The sequence below is a fragment of the Chlorocebus sabaeus genome, chromosome 10 (assembly GCF_047675955.1).
Source record: "Chlorocebus sabaeus isolate Y175 chromosome 10, mChlSab1.0.hap1, whole genome shotgun sequence".
NCBI lineage: Eukaryota > Metazoa > Chordata > Mammalia > Primates > Cercopithecidae > Chlorocebus > Chlorocebus sabaeus.
In genome coordinates, this window is record NC_132913.1 from 28,462,677 (window position 1) to 28,479,753 (window position 17,077).

General features: G+C 37.3%; 1 protein-coding gene across 1 annotated transcript in view; it reads right to left on the bottom strand.

Moving 5' to 3' along the window:
- Positions 1–17,077, bottom strand: part of LRP1B (LDL receptor related protein 1B) — a 1,897,925-nt gene that overhangs the window by 970,820 nt on the left and 910,028 nt on the right. The window contains exon 6 of the mRNA XM_073019651.1: positions 13,954–14,211. Coding sequence (XP_072875752.1) covers positions 13,954–14,211 — 258 coding nt within the window. The remainder of the gene's footprint in view (positions 1–13,953; positions 14,212–17,077) is intronic.

A 17,077-nucleotide genomic window follows, 5' to 3' on the forward strand; every position in this document is an offset into this window, starting at 1 on the left:
GATGATGGGGTTTTCTAAATATACAATCATGTCATCTGCAAACAGGGACAATTTGACTTCCTTTTTTCCTAATTGAATACACTATTTCTTTCTCTTGCCTGATTTCCCTGGCTAGAACTTTCAACACAATGTTGAATAAGAGTGGTGAGAGAGGGCATCCCTGTCTTGTACCAGTTGTCAAAGGGAATGCTTAAAGTTTTTGCTCATTCAGTATGATATTGGCTGTGGGTTTGTCCTAGATAGCTCTTATTATTTTGAGATACGTCCCATCAATACAGAATTTATTGAGAGTTTTTAGCAGGAAGGGCTGTTGAAATTTGTCAAAGGCCTTTTCTGCATCTATTGAGAAAATCGTGTGGTTTTTGTCTTTTGTTCTGTTTATATGCTGGATTACATTTATTGATTTGCATATATTGAACCAGCCTTGCATCCCAGGTATGAAGCCCACTTGATCATGGTGGATAAGCTTTTTGATGTGCTGCTGTGCCAGCTTTTTGATGTGCCAGTATTTTATTGAGGATTTTTGCATCGATGTTCATCAGGGATATTGGTCTAAAATTCTCTTTTTTTGTTGTGTCTCTGCCAGGCTTTGGTATCAGGATGATGCTGTCCTCATAAAATGAGTTAGGGAGGATTGTATTGACTGGAATACTTTCAGAAGGAATGGTACCAGCTCTCCTTGTACCTCTGGTAGATTTCGGCTGTGAATCTGTCTGATCCTGGACTTTTTTTGGTTGGTAGGCTATTAATTATTGCCTCAATTTCAGAGCCTGTTATTGGTCTATTCAGGGATTCAACTTAGAAGAAGCTTTTGCTAGAGAGGAATTCAAGCAGTCTACTGAGAAAATACTAGAGAAATACTGTTAGAGAAAATTGTGTAACTAAAAAGGAGCCAAGTGATAATAGCCAAGACAAGGTGAAAAATGTCTCAAAGGCATTTCAGAGGCTTTTGTGGTGGCCCTTTCATCACAGGCCTAGAGACATAGGAAGGAAGAATGGTCCAGGGACCAGGACCAGGGCTCTGCTGCTCTGCACAGCCTCAGGACACTGCTTCTCACATCCCAGCCACTATAGCACCAGCCAGGGTTCAAAGGGTCCAGATACAGCTCGAACTGCCACTTTGGAGAATGCAAGTCATAAACCTTGGCAGCTTCCATGTGGTGTTATGCCCACACTTGCACAGAGTATAAGAGTGGTGAAAGTTTGTCAGCCTCTGCCTAGATTTCAGAGGATGTATGGGAAGGTGTGGTTGCTCATGCAGAAGCCAATGCAGAAGTGGAGGCTACAGAGAGAACTTCAACTAGGTAGGGGCAGACGGGAAGTATGGGGTTGGAGCCCTCACTCAGAGTTCCCACTGGGGCATCGCGTAGTGCAGCTGTGGGAAGGGGGCCATTATCCCTCAGATCCCAGAATGATAGAGCCACTGGCAGCTTTCACCCTAGGTCTGGAAAAGCCACAGGCACTCAATCTTTGAGAGTAGCCACAGGGGATGTACCCTACAAAACTACAGAGGCAGAGCTGTGGAAGGCCTTGGGAGCCTACCCCTTACACCAGTGTGCCCTAGCTGTAAGACATGGAGTCAAAAAAGATTATTTTAGATCTTTAATATTTAATAATTTCCCTGTTGGATTTCAAGCTTATAGGGACATGTAGCCCCTTTCTTTTGGTTAGTTTCTCTTTTATGGAATGGGAATGTTTATTCATCCTGATTCCATTATACGTACAATGCATATACCTCCATTGTATCTTGGAAGTAAATAACTTGTTTGATTTTACAGGCTTATAAGTGGAAGGGATTTGCCTTGTCTCAGATGAGACCTTAGACTTGGGACTTTTAATTGATTTGATGCTGGAATGAGGTCAGACTTCGGGGATTGTTGGGAAGTCATAATTGTATTTTGCAATGTGAGAAGAACATGAGATTTGAGAGACCAGGAGAGGAATGGTACAGTTTGAATGTATGTCCCTACCAAATCTCATATTAAATTGCAATCTCCAATGTTGGAGGTGGGTCCTAGTTGAGGTGTTTGGGTCCTGGGGGTAGATCCCTCATGGCTTGGTGCTGTCCTCAGAATAGTGAGTGAATTCTCTCGAGATCTGGTGATTTAAAAATGTGTGGCACCTCCCTCTACTTTCTTGCTCCTAGTTTTGTAGGTTCATTTTCTCATATATATACTGATAATTATATATAGTATGCATGTGTTATAATTGTGTGTGATGGTAATGAAGTAAATATGTAGATTTCCTAATGCACAATATAAACATTCAATACATGTTGTTCCAAAATACTGTGTAATTATTAGATAGTTGTTAACTCAAAGGAAAAAGGTAAGCTTGATGAAGACAGAAGGATCAGCCCTACTCAATAAATGATGCTGAGAAAACCAGCTAACCATATGCAGAAAAATGAAACTTGACCTCTACTTTTCACCATTTACAAAAATTAACTCAAGATGGATTAAAAACTTAAATGTAAGACCTCAAACTAAAAATTCCAGAAGGAAACATAGGAAATACTCTTCTGAACATTGGCCTAGCAAAGAGTTTATGACTAAGTCCTCAAAAAGAAATGCAACAAAAACAAAAATTAACAATGAATTCTAATTAAACTAAAGAACTTCTGCTCAGCAAAAGAAACTATAAACAAAGTAAACAGACAACTTACAGAGTGGGAGAAGATATCTTCAAACTATGCATCTGAAGAAAGACTAATATCCAAAACCTTTCAAGAACTTAACAAAATGAAACAAAACAACAACAACAACAACAAAACTCCATTAAAAAGTGAACAGAGGACATGAACAGACACTGCAAAAGAAGATATAGACATGGCCCAAAAACATGAAAAAATATTCAACATCACTCATAATCAGAGAAATGCAGATCAAAACCACAATGAGATACCATCTCACACCAATCAGAATGGCTACTATTAACAAGTCAAAATAACAGATGTTGGTGAGATTGCAGAAAAAAAGGAAACACACACTGTTGGTGGAATTGTATATTAGTTCAGCCACTGATAAAAAGTTTTGAGATTTCTCAAATAACTAAAAATAGATTCAACCTAGTGATCCCATTACTAGGCATATACACAAAGGAAAACAAATCATTCCACCAAAAAGACACATGCATGTGTACACACATCACAGCACTATTCACAACCACAAAGACATAGAGTTAACCTAGGTGTCCATCAACTGCGGATTGGATAAAGAAAATATGGTATGTATACCCAATAGAATACTATGTAGCCATAAAAGGATGAAATCATGTCCTTTGCAGCAACATGTATGCAGCTGGAGGCCATTATCCTAAGTGAGTTACTTCAGAAACAGAAAACTAAACACTATATATTCTCACTTATAAGTGGGAGCTGAACAGTGGGTACACAGAGACATAAGCATGGCAACAGTATATACTGAGGACTTCAAAAGAAGGGAAGGGTAAGGGGAAAAGATTGAAAAACTACCTATTGGGTACTATGTTCACTATTTGGGTGACAGGTTCAATTGATATCCAAACTTTAATATCATACAATATACCCACATAATAAACCTGCACATGTACCCCCTAAATCTACAATAAAAAACAGAGGGAGAGGAGCCAAGATGGCCAATTAGAAGCAGCTCTAGTCTGCAGTTCCCACTAAGAAGAACAAAAACAGTAAGTGAATCCTGCTCTGTCAACTGAGATATCCAGGTTCTGTCACTGGGACAGACTAGGCGGTTAGTGTGACCCATGCAGAGTGAGGAAAAGCATGGTGGTGCAGTGACCAAGGTGCCACACAGGATTAGGGGAACTCTCACACTCAGACAAAGAGGCGGTCAGTAACCGTGCTACCCTGCCCGGGAAACCACACTCTTTCTTCAGATCTGTGCATCCTGTGGATCAGGAGATCCCCTTGTGAGCCCACCCCACCAGGGCCTTGGGTCCCAAACTCAGAGCTGTGCAACCCAATAGGGTCAAGGCCAGTGGCAGCAGGCTGGACACTGCCTAAGACAACTGAGTTCCCGGAGGAAGAGGCAGCCACCATCACTAAGGCTCTCATCAGCCATTTTCCACTGCTGGTGTTGGGGAGATTGGGCAGTTTAAACTGAGAGGAATTCCTCCACAGCAAAGCACAACAGCTGTGGCATATCATGGCAAGAGTGCTCCTTCAGGTGGGACCAGATCCATCCTTTCCCATTGGGCAGGGCTTCCCTGCAGGAATTGCTGCAACTATACCCAGGAGTTTATGGATAGAACTCTGATATTTCTGAGAAGGAGACCCTGGGAGGAGGTGTGACTGTGGTCTTGAATTTAGTGGACCTAGTCCTTCCTGCCTACTGGCAGTCCAGATGAGGGGGATTCTCCCCAGTGCAGCCAAACCTGCTCAACCAAGGGGCAGCCAAGCTGCTTTGTTACACAGGCTTCTGATTACATGCCGCCTGACTGGGTGAGACCTCCCAGCAAGGGTTACAAGACACCTCATACCAGAGTGTTTTGGCTGGCATCAGCTTGGTACCCCTCTGGGATAGAGCTCCCAGAGGAAGGAATAGGCAGCCATCTTTGCTGTTGTGGAGCCTCTACTGGTGATATCTCCAGTTGCAGGAGGGACCCCAGTGAATTGGGTCTGCAGTGGTTCCCCCAGTAAGCCCCAGTAGCCCTACGGAAGATGGGCCTGATTGCTAAAAGAAAAACAAACAGAAAGCAACAATAACATCAACAAAAGACCCCACAAAAACCACATTGGCAGCCTTAAAAGATCAAAGGTAGAAAACCCCACAAAGATGAGAAAGAATCAATGCAAAAATGCTGAAAACTTAAAAAGCCGGAGTGCCTCTTCTCCTCCAAACAGCTCTCCAGCAAGGACACTAAACTAGGCTTGGGACAAGATGAATGACCTGACAGAATTAGACTTCAGAAGGTGAATAATGAACTTTGCTAAGCTAAAGGAGTATGTTCAAAACCAATTCAAGAAGATAAGAACCATGATAAAATATTACAGGAGCTGTTAACCAGAATAACCAATTTAGACAGGAACATAAATGACCTGAAGGAGCTGAAAAACACAAGATGAGAACTTCACAATGCAACCACAAGTATCAACAACCAAATAGACCAAAGTGGAAGAAAGGATCTCAGAGCATGAAGACTATCTTAATGAAATAGCACAGACAGACAAGGTTAGATAAAAAATAATAAAAAGGACAAACAAAACCTGAGAACTATAGGATTATGTAAAAACACAGGACCTACGACTGATGGGGTACCTGAAAGAGACAAGGAGAATGGAACTAAGTTGGAAATCATACTTCACAATATCCAGGAGAACTTCCCCAACTTAGCAAGAGAGGCCAACATTCAAATCCAGAGAACCCCAGTAAGATACTCCATGAGAAGATCAGCTCCAAGACACATAATCATCAGATTCTCCAAGGTTGGAAAAAAAAGAAAAGAAAAAATGTTAACGGCAGCCAGAGAGAAAGGCCAGGTCACCTACTAAGGGAAGTCCATGAGACTAACAGCAGACCTCTCAGTGGAATCCCTACAAGCTGGAAGAGATTGGGAGTCAATATTCAAAAATTTTTTAAAAAAGAATTTCCAACCAAAAATTTCATTATCAGCCATACTAAGCTTCATAAGGAAAGGGGAAATAAAATCCTTTTCAGACAAGCAAATGCTGAGGGAATTCATTACCACCAGGCCTACCTTGCAAGACCTCCTAAACAAAGCATTAAATATGGAAAGAAAAGCTCATTACCAGCCACTAAAAACTACACAGACCAATGACACTATGAAGCAACTACATTAACAAGTCTGCAAAATAACCAATTAGCATCATGATGACAGAATCAAATTCACACATAACTTTAAAAGTAAATGGGCCAAAAGCCCCAATTAAAAGATATAGAATGGCAAGCTGGATAAAAAGAAAAGACCCATTGATGTGCTGCAAAGAGACCCATCTCACATGCAAAGTCACACATAGGCTCAAAATAAAGGGATGGAGGAAAATTTACCAAGCAAATGGAAAGCAGAAAAAAGCAAAGGTTGCAATCCTAGTTTCTGACAAAACAGACTTTAAGCCAACAAAGATTAAAAAAAAAAAAAAAAAAAAAAAAAAAAAAAAAAAAAAAAAAAGAAGGGCATTACATAATGAGAAAGAGTTCAATTCAACAAGAAGAGCTAACTATCTGAAATATATATGCATCCAATACAGGAGCACCCAGTTTCATAAAACAAGTTATTAGAGACCTACAAAGAGTCTTAGACTCCCACACAATGATAGTGGGAGATTTTAACACCCCACTGTCAATATTAGATTATTGAGATAAAAGAATTAGCAAAGATATTCAGGACTTGAACTCAGCTTTGGATCAAATGGCCTTGATAGGTATCTACAGAACTCTCCAAACCCAAAATAACAGAATATACATTTTTTTCTCAGCAACACATGGCACTTACTCTAAAATTGATCATATAATTGGGAGTAAAACACTCCTCAAATAATGCAAAATAACTGAAATCATTACAAACTGTCTCTCAGACCATAGCAAAATCAAATTATAATCCACAGTTAATAAACTCACTGAAAAGTCACACAACTACATAGAACTTGAACAACCTCTCCTGAATGACTCCTGGGTAAATAATGAAATTAAGGCAGAAATCAAGAAGTTCTTTGAAACCAGTGAGAACAAAGAGACAACATACCAGAATCTCTGGGATGCAGCCAAAGCAGTGTTAAGAGGGAAATTTATAGCACTAAGTGCCCACATCAAAAAGCTAGAAAGATCTCAAATTGACACCCTAACATCACAAGTAGAAGAACTAGAGAACCAAGAGCAAACAAATCCCAAAGCTAGCAAAAGACAAGAAATAACCCAGATCAGAGTGGAACTGAAGGAAATGGACATGAAAAACCCTTGGGCGGGTGGGGGGGTGGGGGGGGGGGAAGAATCAATAAAATAGATAGCTAACTAGACTAATAAAGAAGAAAAAGAGAATATTCAAATAGACACAATACAAAATAATAAAGGGGATATAACCACTGATCTTACAGAAATACAAACAACCATCAGAGAATACTATCAATACCTCTATGCAAATAAACTAGAAAGAATCAACAAAATTTGTCCATTTCTTCAACGGACAAATTCCTGGACACATACACCCTCCCAAGAATGAATCAGAAAGATGCTGAATCCCTGAATAACGAATTCTGAAACTGAGGCAGTAATAAATAACCTACCAACCAAAAAATCCCAGGACCAGATGGATTTACAGCTGAATTCTACTAGAGGTGCAAAGAGGAGCTGGTACCATTTCTTCTGAAACTATTCCAAGCAACTGAGAAGGAGGGATTCCTCCCTAACTCACTTTATGTGGCTAGCATTATCCAGATAACAAAACCTAACAGAGCTATTACAAAAAAAAAAAGAAAGAAAGAAAACTTTAGGCCAATATCCGCGATGAACGTCAATGCAAAAAGTCCTCAATAAATTACTGGCAAACCAAATCCAGCAGCACATCCAAAAGCTTATCTACCACAATCAAGTTGACTTCATTCCTGGAATGCAAAGCTGGTTCAACATATGCAAAATCAACAGACCTAATTCATCATATAAACAGAACTGAAGGCAAAAACCACATAATTATCTCAATAGATGCAGAAAAGGCCTTTGATAAAATTCAACATTCCTTCATGGTAAAAACCCTCAATAAACTAGGAATTGAAGGAACATACCTCAAAATGATAAGAGCCATATATGACAAAACCACAGTCAATATCACACTGAATGTGCAAAAGCTGGAAGCATTCTCCTTGAAAACCGGCACAAGATAAGCATGCCCTCTCTCACCACTTCTATTCAACATAATATTGGATGTTCTGGCCATGGCAATCAGGCAAGAGGAAGAAATAAAAGGGATTCAAATAGGAAGAGAGGAAGTTAAATTGTCTTTGTTTGCAGACGACAAGATCCTGTATCTAGAAAACCCCATTGTCTCATCCCAAAAGCTTCTAAAGCTGATAAGTTACTCCAGCAAAGTCTCAGGATACAAAATCCATTGCAAAAAATCACTAGTATTCCTATACACCAACATTATGCAAGCAGAGAGCCAAATCATGAATCAACTCCCATTCACAATCGCTACAGAAAGAATAAAATGCCTAGGAATACAGCTAATAAGGAAAGTGAAGGACCTCTTCAAGAACTACAAACAACTGATCAAAGAAAGAAAGAGGACATGAACAGAAAAACATTTTGTGCTCATGGATAGGAAGAATCAATATCATGAAAATGGCCATACTGCCCAAAGCAGTTTATAGATTCCATGCTATTCCCATTAAACTACCATTGACATTCGTCAGTGAATTAGAAAAAAAACTATTTTAAAATTCATGTGAAATCCAAAAAGAGCCTGTATAACGAAGCCAATCCTAAGAAAAAGAGCAAGGCTGGAGGCATCACACTACCTGACTTGAAACTATATTACAAGACTACAGTAACCAAAACTGGTACATGGTACTAGTACAAAAACAGACACAGACCAGTGGAACAGAATAGAGAACTCAGAAATAAGACCGCAAATCTACAACCATTAGATCGTTGATTAACCTGACACAAACAAGCAACGGGGAAATGATTCCCTATTTAATAAATGGTGCTGGGAAAACTGGCTAGCCATATGCAGAAAATTGAAACTGGACTCCTTCCTTACATCTTATACAAAAATTAACTCAACACGGATTAAAGATTTAAATGTAAAACTCAAAACTATAAGAAGAAAATCCAGACAATACCACTCAGGGCATAGGCACAGGCCAAGATTTCCTGACAAAATCACTGAAAATAATTGCAACAAAAGCGAAAATTGACAAATGAGATCTAATTAAACTAAACAGCTTCTGCACAGCACAAGAAACTATCATTAGAGCAAACAGACATCCTACAGAATGGAAGAAAATTTTTGCAATCTATCCATCTGACAAAGGTCCAATATCCAGAATCTACAAGGAACTTCAATTCACACATGCACGTGCGCACACACACGCACACAAATTAAAAAGTGGGCAAAGGACATGAACAGATACCTCAAAAGATGACATTTATATTGCCAACAAAGATGTGGAAAAAAGCTCAACATCACTGATTAGAGAAATCCAAATCAAACCATGATGAGATACCATCTCACGCCAATCAGAATAGCGATTATCAAAAGTCAAGAAACAACAGATGCTGGTGAGACTGTCAAGAGATAAAAATGTTTTTACATGTTAGTTACATGTTACAAATTAGTTCAACCATTGTGAAAGACAGCGTGGCAATTCCTCAAAGACCTAAAACCAGAAATACCATTTGACCCAGCAATCCCATTACTGGGTATATAACCCCCAAAATACAAATCATTCTATTGTAGAGATATATGCACGTGTATATTCATTTCAGTACTATTCACAATAGCAAAGACATGGAATCAACCCAAGTACCCATTAATGATAGACTGGATAAAGAAAATGGTACATATATACCATGGAATACTATGCAGCCATAAAAAGAACTAAGATTATTTTCTTTGCAGGGACATGGATGGAGCTGGAAGCTATTATCCTTAGCAAAGTAACACAGGAACAGAAAACCAAGAAAACCATGATCTCACTTTCAAGTGGGAGCTGAACGATGAGAAAACATGGACATAGGGAAGGGAACAACACACACTGGGACTGTTGTGGGGGTGGGGTGGGGAAGGGAGAGCATCAGGAGAAGTAGGTAATGAATGTTGGGCTTAATACTTAGATAATGGGTTGATACGTGCAGCAAACCACACGTTTTCCTATGTAACAAACCTGCACATCCTGTGCATGTATCCCAGAACTTGAAATAAAATTAAATTAAATATAAGATAAAAAATTGTCAGAATACCTAATTTAGTAGCTCTAGCTAGAGGTTCAAATAGAACATGATTTAAGGTTGATATTAAAACAAGCTAAGGAAAAAGATAAAAGTCTGTGAATGGGGTTAATTCAGAAGCTAAGTCCATGAAGAATAAGCAGTTATTTTATTTTTAGCTAGGTATACTCTACTGGATTGGAGTTGAGCCCATAAGTGGCTCAAGAAAAGCTGGCTAAATCCATGTTAGAATCTTAAAAGTGATCCTTGAATTTTTCAGAGTATTGAAGAATTCAGCCATAAAAAGACAATGAAAGTGTTTACTGTCCAGCTGGGGGATGACTATATGGCTCTGAATCATCCTCCTTAATAAGAGATTAACTCAGAAAATATTCTTATCTCAATCGTCTCTATGCACTTTGTCCTGAGGAAACAGATGGAATTTAACACTTTTGTAAATCCCATAATTTTTGTTATTTTGGGAATCTGTGTCCCTACCCACAGTACTCTCCAAGAAAAATTTTGGGAAACAATCAGCTGCTACAAATGTGCTTTGTATGAATACTTTTTTAAAAAACAAGTTTTGCTTAGAAGACACCTAACTCCAAAATTATCCCCAAAGTCTGCAACTTTCAGGCTAAAATGCTAAATAATAAATATTAGTTATCGTTATAAAAAAGAATACAATTCAATAGAAAATTTAATTTCTATCATTTCCCCCAAGGTTCATTAATACAATTTATTGAGCATATTATCATCATTCATCTTGATTCTCTCACAATATTGCTTAGGAATGATATAAAATGTTAAACGTAAGACTTTTAAGGAGGCCACATCAGAATCATTGGGTTGGCCTTTTCAATGCTATAGGCTTCTACAACCCACTTTTTCCACCTCCCTTCCAAGATTCATCCAACTCTCTCCCACTTAGAGGACCTGTCTTTGCAAGCCAACATTACTAATATTGGTAGACCTAATCATTTTTGCTTTGCTAACATGAAAAAGTTGAGACCTAAACGCAGCGTGGTATTCAGAAAAAGCTATAAAGTCTGACCCCAAAGCAAACCTACCTAATTATGCTGTGTACAATTATCTAACTGCTCAGTCTCAATTTTCCCATAAAAACAAAAGAATAATATCTCCCTGTTGCAGATAGTCTTTCAGCATATTCAACACAGTTAAAATATATCATTTCAGGTAGATTTGCTTTTCTCGTGTAAAAGAAAAAAACAGGGCTTAGATGTCCCACTTCTGCATTCTTTTTAGCCATCCAGGTTTACCTAATACATCTGAACTTTGAGTAAAAATGCTATCTATTATAAAACAGGAAGGGCATATCTCTCCTGCTTACTACACAGGGATGCAGTGGGTATCCAATGAGATGAGATGTGCAATTTTTAAAAATATTGCAATAAAATATTTACTACTATATTATGGAAGTGTTAACTGCAAGTTAGTTTGACCTGCAATGTTTGATTTTCTTCTCATAATAATCCTTTGAAAACTAAAATGTTTATATTTTTTCAAAAAAGCATGTTCTCTTCAGGTGAGTTAAGAGAAAAGCACCTACATATAACGGGGGTGGGAGGAACTAAAGAGAATCTCTGGAACAGTGGATAAAAGTGACAGGTATTCAGGCTGACTTCCATCAGTTCATTATTTTTGCTTATATGGTATGACAAAGACTTTATGTAATTATAGATGCAAAGAATATTCAAACTTCATCATCATCTCACAAACTGTCACAGTGAACACAGAGCCCATCGTATTCAATGGCAGCTCTTCTGAGACATGTTGATAAAATGCGTGGCTTACAAGCAATGACAGAGAAGCTCAGCCCTGCTCACACCCCTGCCCCACTCCAGTCATTAAATTACTTCCACATATTTAATCACTTTTTTCTAACATGACTATGTAATTGCATGCTTAAACTTAACCTCATCACAAATTATTTACTCAGATTAAAATATTTTCAGTGAATTTATTTTTATTATTCAAAATGAATATTCTATTTGGCATTTCACTGAATTCCCTAGCAACAACAATGACAACAAAATACATGTTTCTAGGTTTGCTGAATTGCTTAATAAATCAAATTTAATTTGTTATACTTATTTTCTACAAATATTCAATATGCAATTGCTTGACCTTCCTTAGATTTATTTTTAAAAATAGTTGTTTTTAAAACATATATCAAAGAAGAGAAGACTACCATTATTAGGGCATATTAAGTGTAGATAAAAAGTTCTTAAGTACTCTTAGAAAATAACTCTACTGGGCAACTTAGTGAATATTTTAGCTATTTGACTATTCAGTATTCCATTCGCTGAGGAAAATACATTTGGGTTAGTTGAGGTAATCACTAATGTAGCAAGGACTGGGGCCTTGTGTTCAGTTTCCAGCTGCTGCCTAAGCCAATGTTGAAATACTTGCATCAGAAGGCAGATAATCTTTATTACTTACATAATAAATAACGTAAATTACATAATAAGGATTATCTGCCTTGTGCCATCCTTTATTAAATGTATTATTATTTAATATGAATGACCATTTCTCTATACAGTTCTTGAAATATCCACTGCTTTCATTATAATTTTGGTCTCTTTTCACAATAAATAACTTTATCAATTGCTTCATTTATATTAAGAGGATCTTCAAAATGTTCGACAATATTTGTTAAACACTTTGTTCATTTAAGTGTATAAAATTATACCTGTATGTCCTATTTTTCACAATTTGCCATTGACTTATTTAATCTAATTACAATGATCAAACATTACATAGTATTATTTCTTTATATAAGGATTAATAACCAGTTCATTTAATTGTATATGAAAAGCTTTAATTATTGAAACTAGACCAAATATTCTAAATTTGCAAATCATCTTTATTCTATCACAGCATTCTTCTTTTCCACTTAACTTGATTGTATACATTTCTCTTTGTTTCTTTTTTTTTTTTTTTTTCTTTAAAGACATAGTTTTACTCTTGTCACACAGGTTGGAGTGCAATGTCACAGTCTCGGCTCACTGTAACCTCCACTTCCTGGGTTCAAGCGATCCTCCTGTCTCAGCCTCCCAGGTAGCTGGGATTAAAGGCATGCCCTAGCACGCCCGACTAATTTTGTATTTTTAGTAGAGACAGAGTTTCACCATGTTGGCCAGGCTGATCTTGAACTCCTACCCTCAGGTGATCCACCCAACTCGGCCTTCCAAAATGCTGGGATTACAGGCATGAACCACTATGCCCAGCTTCTCTTCATTTTTCTAGATTTTATCTTAGCTGAATTTGTAAGAAACACTTTCTGCAAATCATAAATTAAATGAATACATGTTAAAATTTTCATGCTTATGGTTTCCCTAAGCATACACAAAGCAATTTTTGTACTTCCATGTGGAAGCAGGGAGAGAGAAGGAGAGAGAGAATATGTGTGCATCTCCGCGTGTGTGTGTGTGTGTGTGTGTGCGTGTGACAATGAGATTTCAGTTTATGGTAATATGCAGGAAGAGAAGGACAGTTAGTCTGTCAAGTTTCTGACATGAGAAGTCAAAGTGAATCACCAATCACAAGTTTGTTGGAAGAGGATGTATAAAAATTGATTTGCTTTAAAGAGAGTTAACATAGGTAGTTACTCCCAATTAGCATAAACCTAATTATTTAAGGTATTTTTTAACTACAGTCAATGCACTTATAATCATCAACTCTGTCCCTTTTTTTATTTTTATTTTTTAATCCCACCTTCACTATCACATTGTGAATTACCACTCAGTGGGGTGGGCAGGGGGGGGCGGGGGGGAAGAAATCAAAATTCCCAGTTAGGTGACACTGTAAAAAGCCTTAAAGAAAGAACTACAATTAACTCTGCAATTTACTACTTACCTAAATAGAGAAAGTGTATGTGTATGTGTTTGTATACGTAAAACATGTAGTGAATACAGTAATTCAAGTTCATTGTATTTGCACATACAGCTTTCCAACTAGCCATGAGCTATGCTAGAAATTTGAGAATCCAGCCTACGGGTCTGTAAATGAAATCAGTAAAGGGTGGCATATAATATTTAATTGAAACACTTACTGTGGAAGGATTGAAGAATATTGATTGTCCATTCATCTGTTAATCCTCCTGCTTTTGTTATCTGGATACATTTGAGTTGATTTGAAGATTCTCTTGATTCAATCCAACAAATCATATCTTCATTATAAATAAAATCCAGAGCATGAATTTCATTTCCATTGACTGAGCTTAGAGTTGCCATTTTACTTCCATTAAGATAGAAAATTTCAATTGTTTCAAAATTTGCGATTAATAGTATAGGTGGTCTATCTGTAGGTTCTGGAATAAAATAGAAAAAGAAGTAAATTCAGTAAGAGTAGTGATTATTTTACAGCTTTGCATTAGTTATTGAAAGCTATTTTCTATACTTTTAATAAATTCATAAAATAAAAATTTTCTTATAAAAATACTTTAAGTCATATGTATACTTCACTAAAAAAAAGATTCTGCAGAACCCTTGTATTCGTTATTTCCTTAGTCATAATGTATTGTCTAAATATGAGGACATGTCATTTACTTCTATTGCTAGTAAGTAAAGGAAGTGGTATGAATTGTGTTTCTAGAAATGATGATGGATCTAGACTGACCTCTCCATACTCTTTTGCAGGTTACCTTCATGAGCAAGGTAATGTTTTTTTGAGTTGAACGTATGAGATCAGAAACAGATTCTCTGGAGGAGAAAACGCAAAGTTCATAAACTTATACAAAGAGTGCACCTGTGACTTTGACCTCGTTGGCTCCTTGACCAACCCCAAGAGCCAAACAATCACACATTCTCTTAGTGACTAGATAGTGATTACTGAGCCAGTTCCTTCCACATCCATTTTCTATAGTCAGAAAAATAAGATTCTAGGTGGAAAATAAGATTCTAGATTAAAAATAAACTTTAATACCAGTTTTTTAAACAATGCAGCTTTGCTAGTATTAGGACTGAGTTTTTGATGAACATATACTAATTTCTCAGAGTTTCAATAGCATATTTAAAGGTAACAGTAAAATCTGATAGAAAATTAGTGTTGATAGAGTTTAGCTACACAATCATATTCAGAGTAACTTTTCTACTAATTAAGAAATAGGTGGAAATCTTTAATTCAACTGTATCTAATGCATCAATAAATCCCTTTGACCATGAAGTCAAACCTATCAGACATCTACCACTTCTCAGTAACTACTGCTACTGTCCTGCCATTATCACTCACCTAGACTATTTCAAAGTTTTCTGCCTGGTTTCCCTTTTTCCATCTACACCCTCCTCATCTTTACAATATCCCAACACACTAGCCCGAGTTATACCATTAAAATGCTAAGGCAGATAAGGTCAGTTCTTCACTCAGTCCCTCAAAGGGCTCCTATTTTAACCAGAGCAAAATTCAAAGCCCTTATAATGATCTATAAAACTCCAGCTGATCTGTATATTCATTACCTCTTTAATCTCATTTCCTTCTTCTCCTTACTACTCTTACTCTTGTTCGTCTCACTCCAGACACACTGCACTTCTTACTGTTCCTTGAACAAGCCAGGCAAGCTGCCACCTCAGAGGGGCTTCTCACTTCCTGGAATAATCATTTATCAATTACTGGAATGGCTTACTTGCTCACCTCTTTTAGGTCATTATGCAAATATCATCTTACTGGTGAGGCATCTCTTAGAACTTTATCTTCTAAAAATTTTAAGAGCCTACACTTTCTATACACCTTCTATTTCTTTTTCACCAAACATAGTATGTTTTATGTATTTTTCTGATTATTTATTTTACTTCTGTTTTACCTCTAGCATCTAGAGAAAAAGCCTAGAGCTTAGTGATCATTCAATATCAGTTTTCTGAATAAATAAAAAGGACACATGGAATTCTCACACAGAAGACTTCTTTTGAAACATTTCATGAAATGCAACAGAAATAATTTGTTTATTTAAACTATGAAGGGAATTCAGATTATGACTAGCTATTCAGAAAATTTCATAAATATCATTTGACTATTCTGTAAGAAACTGAAGCTGAGCACTGTAAAGGCAGGGCAAAAGCAAGAGCCTGTACTATAACTAATGTAAGTAACTAAGTCTAAAGTTTTGAAGCAGTATTATTTAGTGGCCTTTTCTTGTTTGTTTCTAGCGTGGGCCAGGATATCAGGCACTTATGTTTCTCTCAAATAGAAGAGCCCTCCAGCGAATATGATTTGGGGCCTCCCCTCACAGGCTTAAAGAAATCCTATAATTCATACATTGGAATTTTTATCTCCATCATGCCAGATCCCTATTAACTTCAACAGGGGTGGTGCCAAGTTCAAGAGGCCAAAGAAGAGACACAAGTGGCAAAAAAAAAAAAAAAAAAAAAAAAAAAAAAAATTAGGAAAACTTACACACAGAGACAGTCCAGTAGCAGCAGACTGGATGAACCACTACCACTTGTGAAAAGCACGCAGTTTATATAGCACGTTCCCTTAGCACATTCCCCCCACTGCCCTGCCCCGCCCTGCCACCTGCAACCTCCACGTGGCAACCTTCCTTTCTTAAATTGTTATTTCGATCATGTGCACCTGCCATACAGGGTATGCTTAAGTTACATTATTGTTGTCAAATGCATCTGCTATAAACCTCTCCTCCCCCAAGAAATTCTCTCAAGTCATAGGATTCCTGTCTGCCTTTAACAAGACTTTAAACATTTTTTATACATAATAACAACAAAACAATAAAACAAACAAAAAGAAACTAAGAAAGTCTCAAGTAAGTAGCACAACAGTTTTTTCCCAATGGAGAAAATAGACTTATCCTGGACTACCTGAGTATAAGCCCACAAGAAAAATGTTCTTACAAATGCTAAGATCATTTCCACACACAAAAAAGTTCTCTCAGAAGCATCTGTAGAATTGTGAATCATCTCTGCTTAACATAACCTCATCAATTGACCACATCTGCGCCTGGTTAGCTAGTCAGCTTCTCTCCTAATCTCTTAAATCTATCTTGAACTGTGTTTCACTTGCCCTCATCATTCCTAAATTTGGGGATCTAGACTTAGCCTCCCCTCTACTCTTATTTTGTCACTTTACTGTTGACCTTAGGACTCTTGAAATCTGTTGGATCATCGATTTCTCAGGTGATAGTAAAATCTTAGATGGGTGTGTAATCAGGTTAACAAAGATAGGCTGAC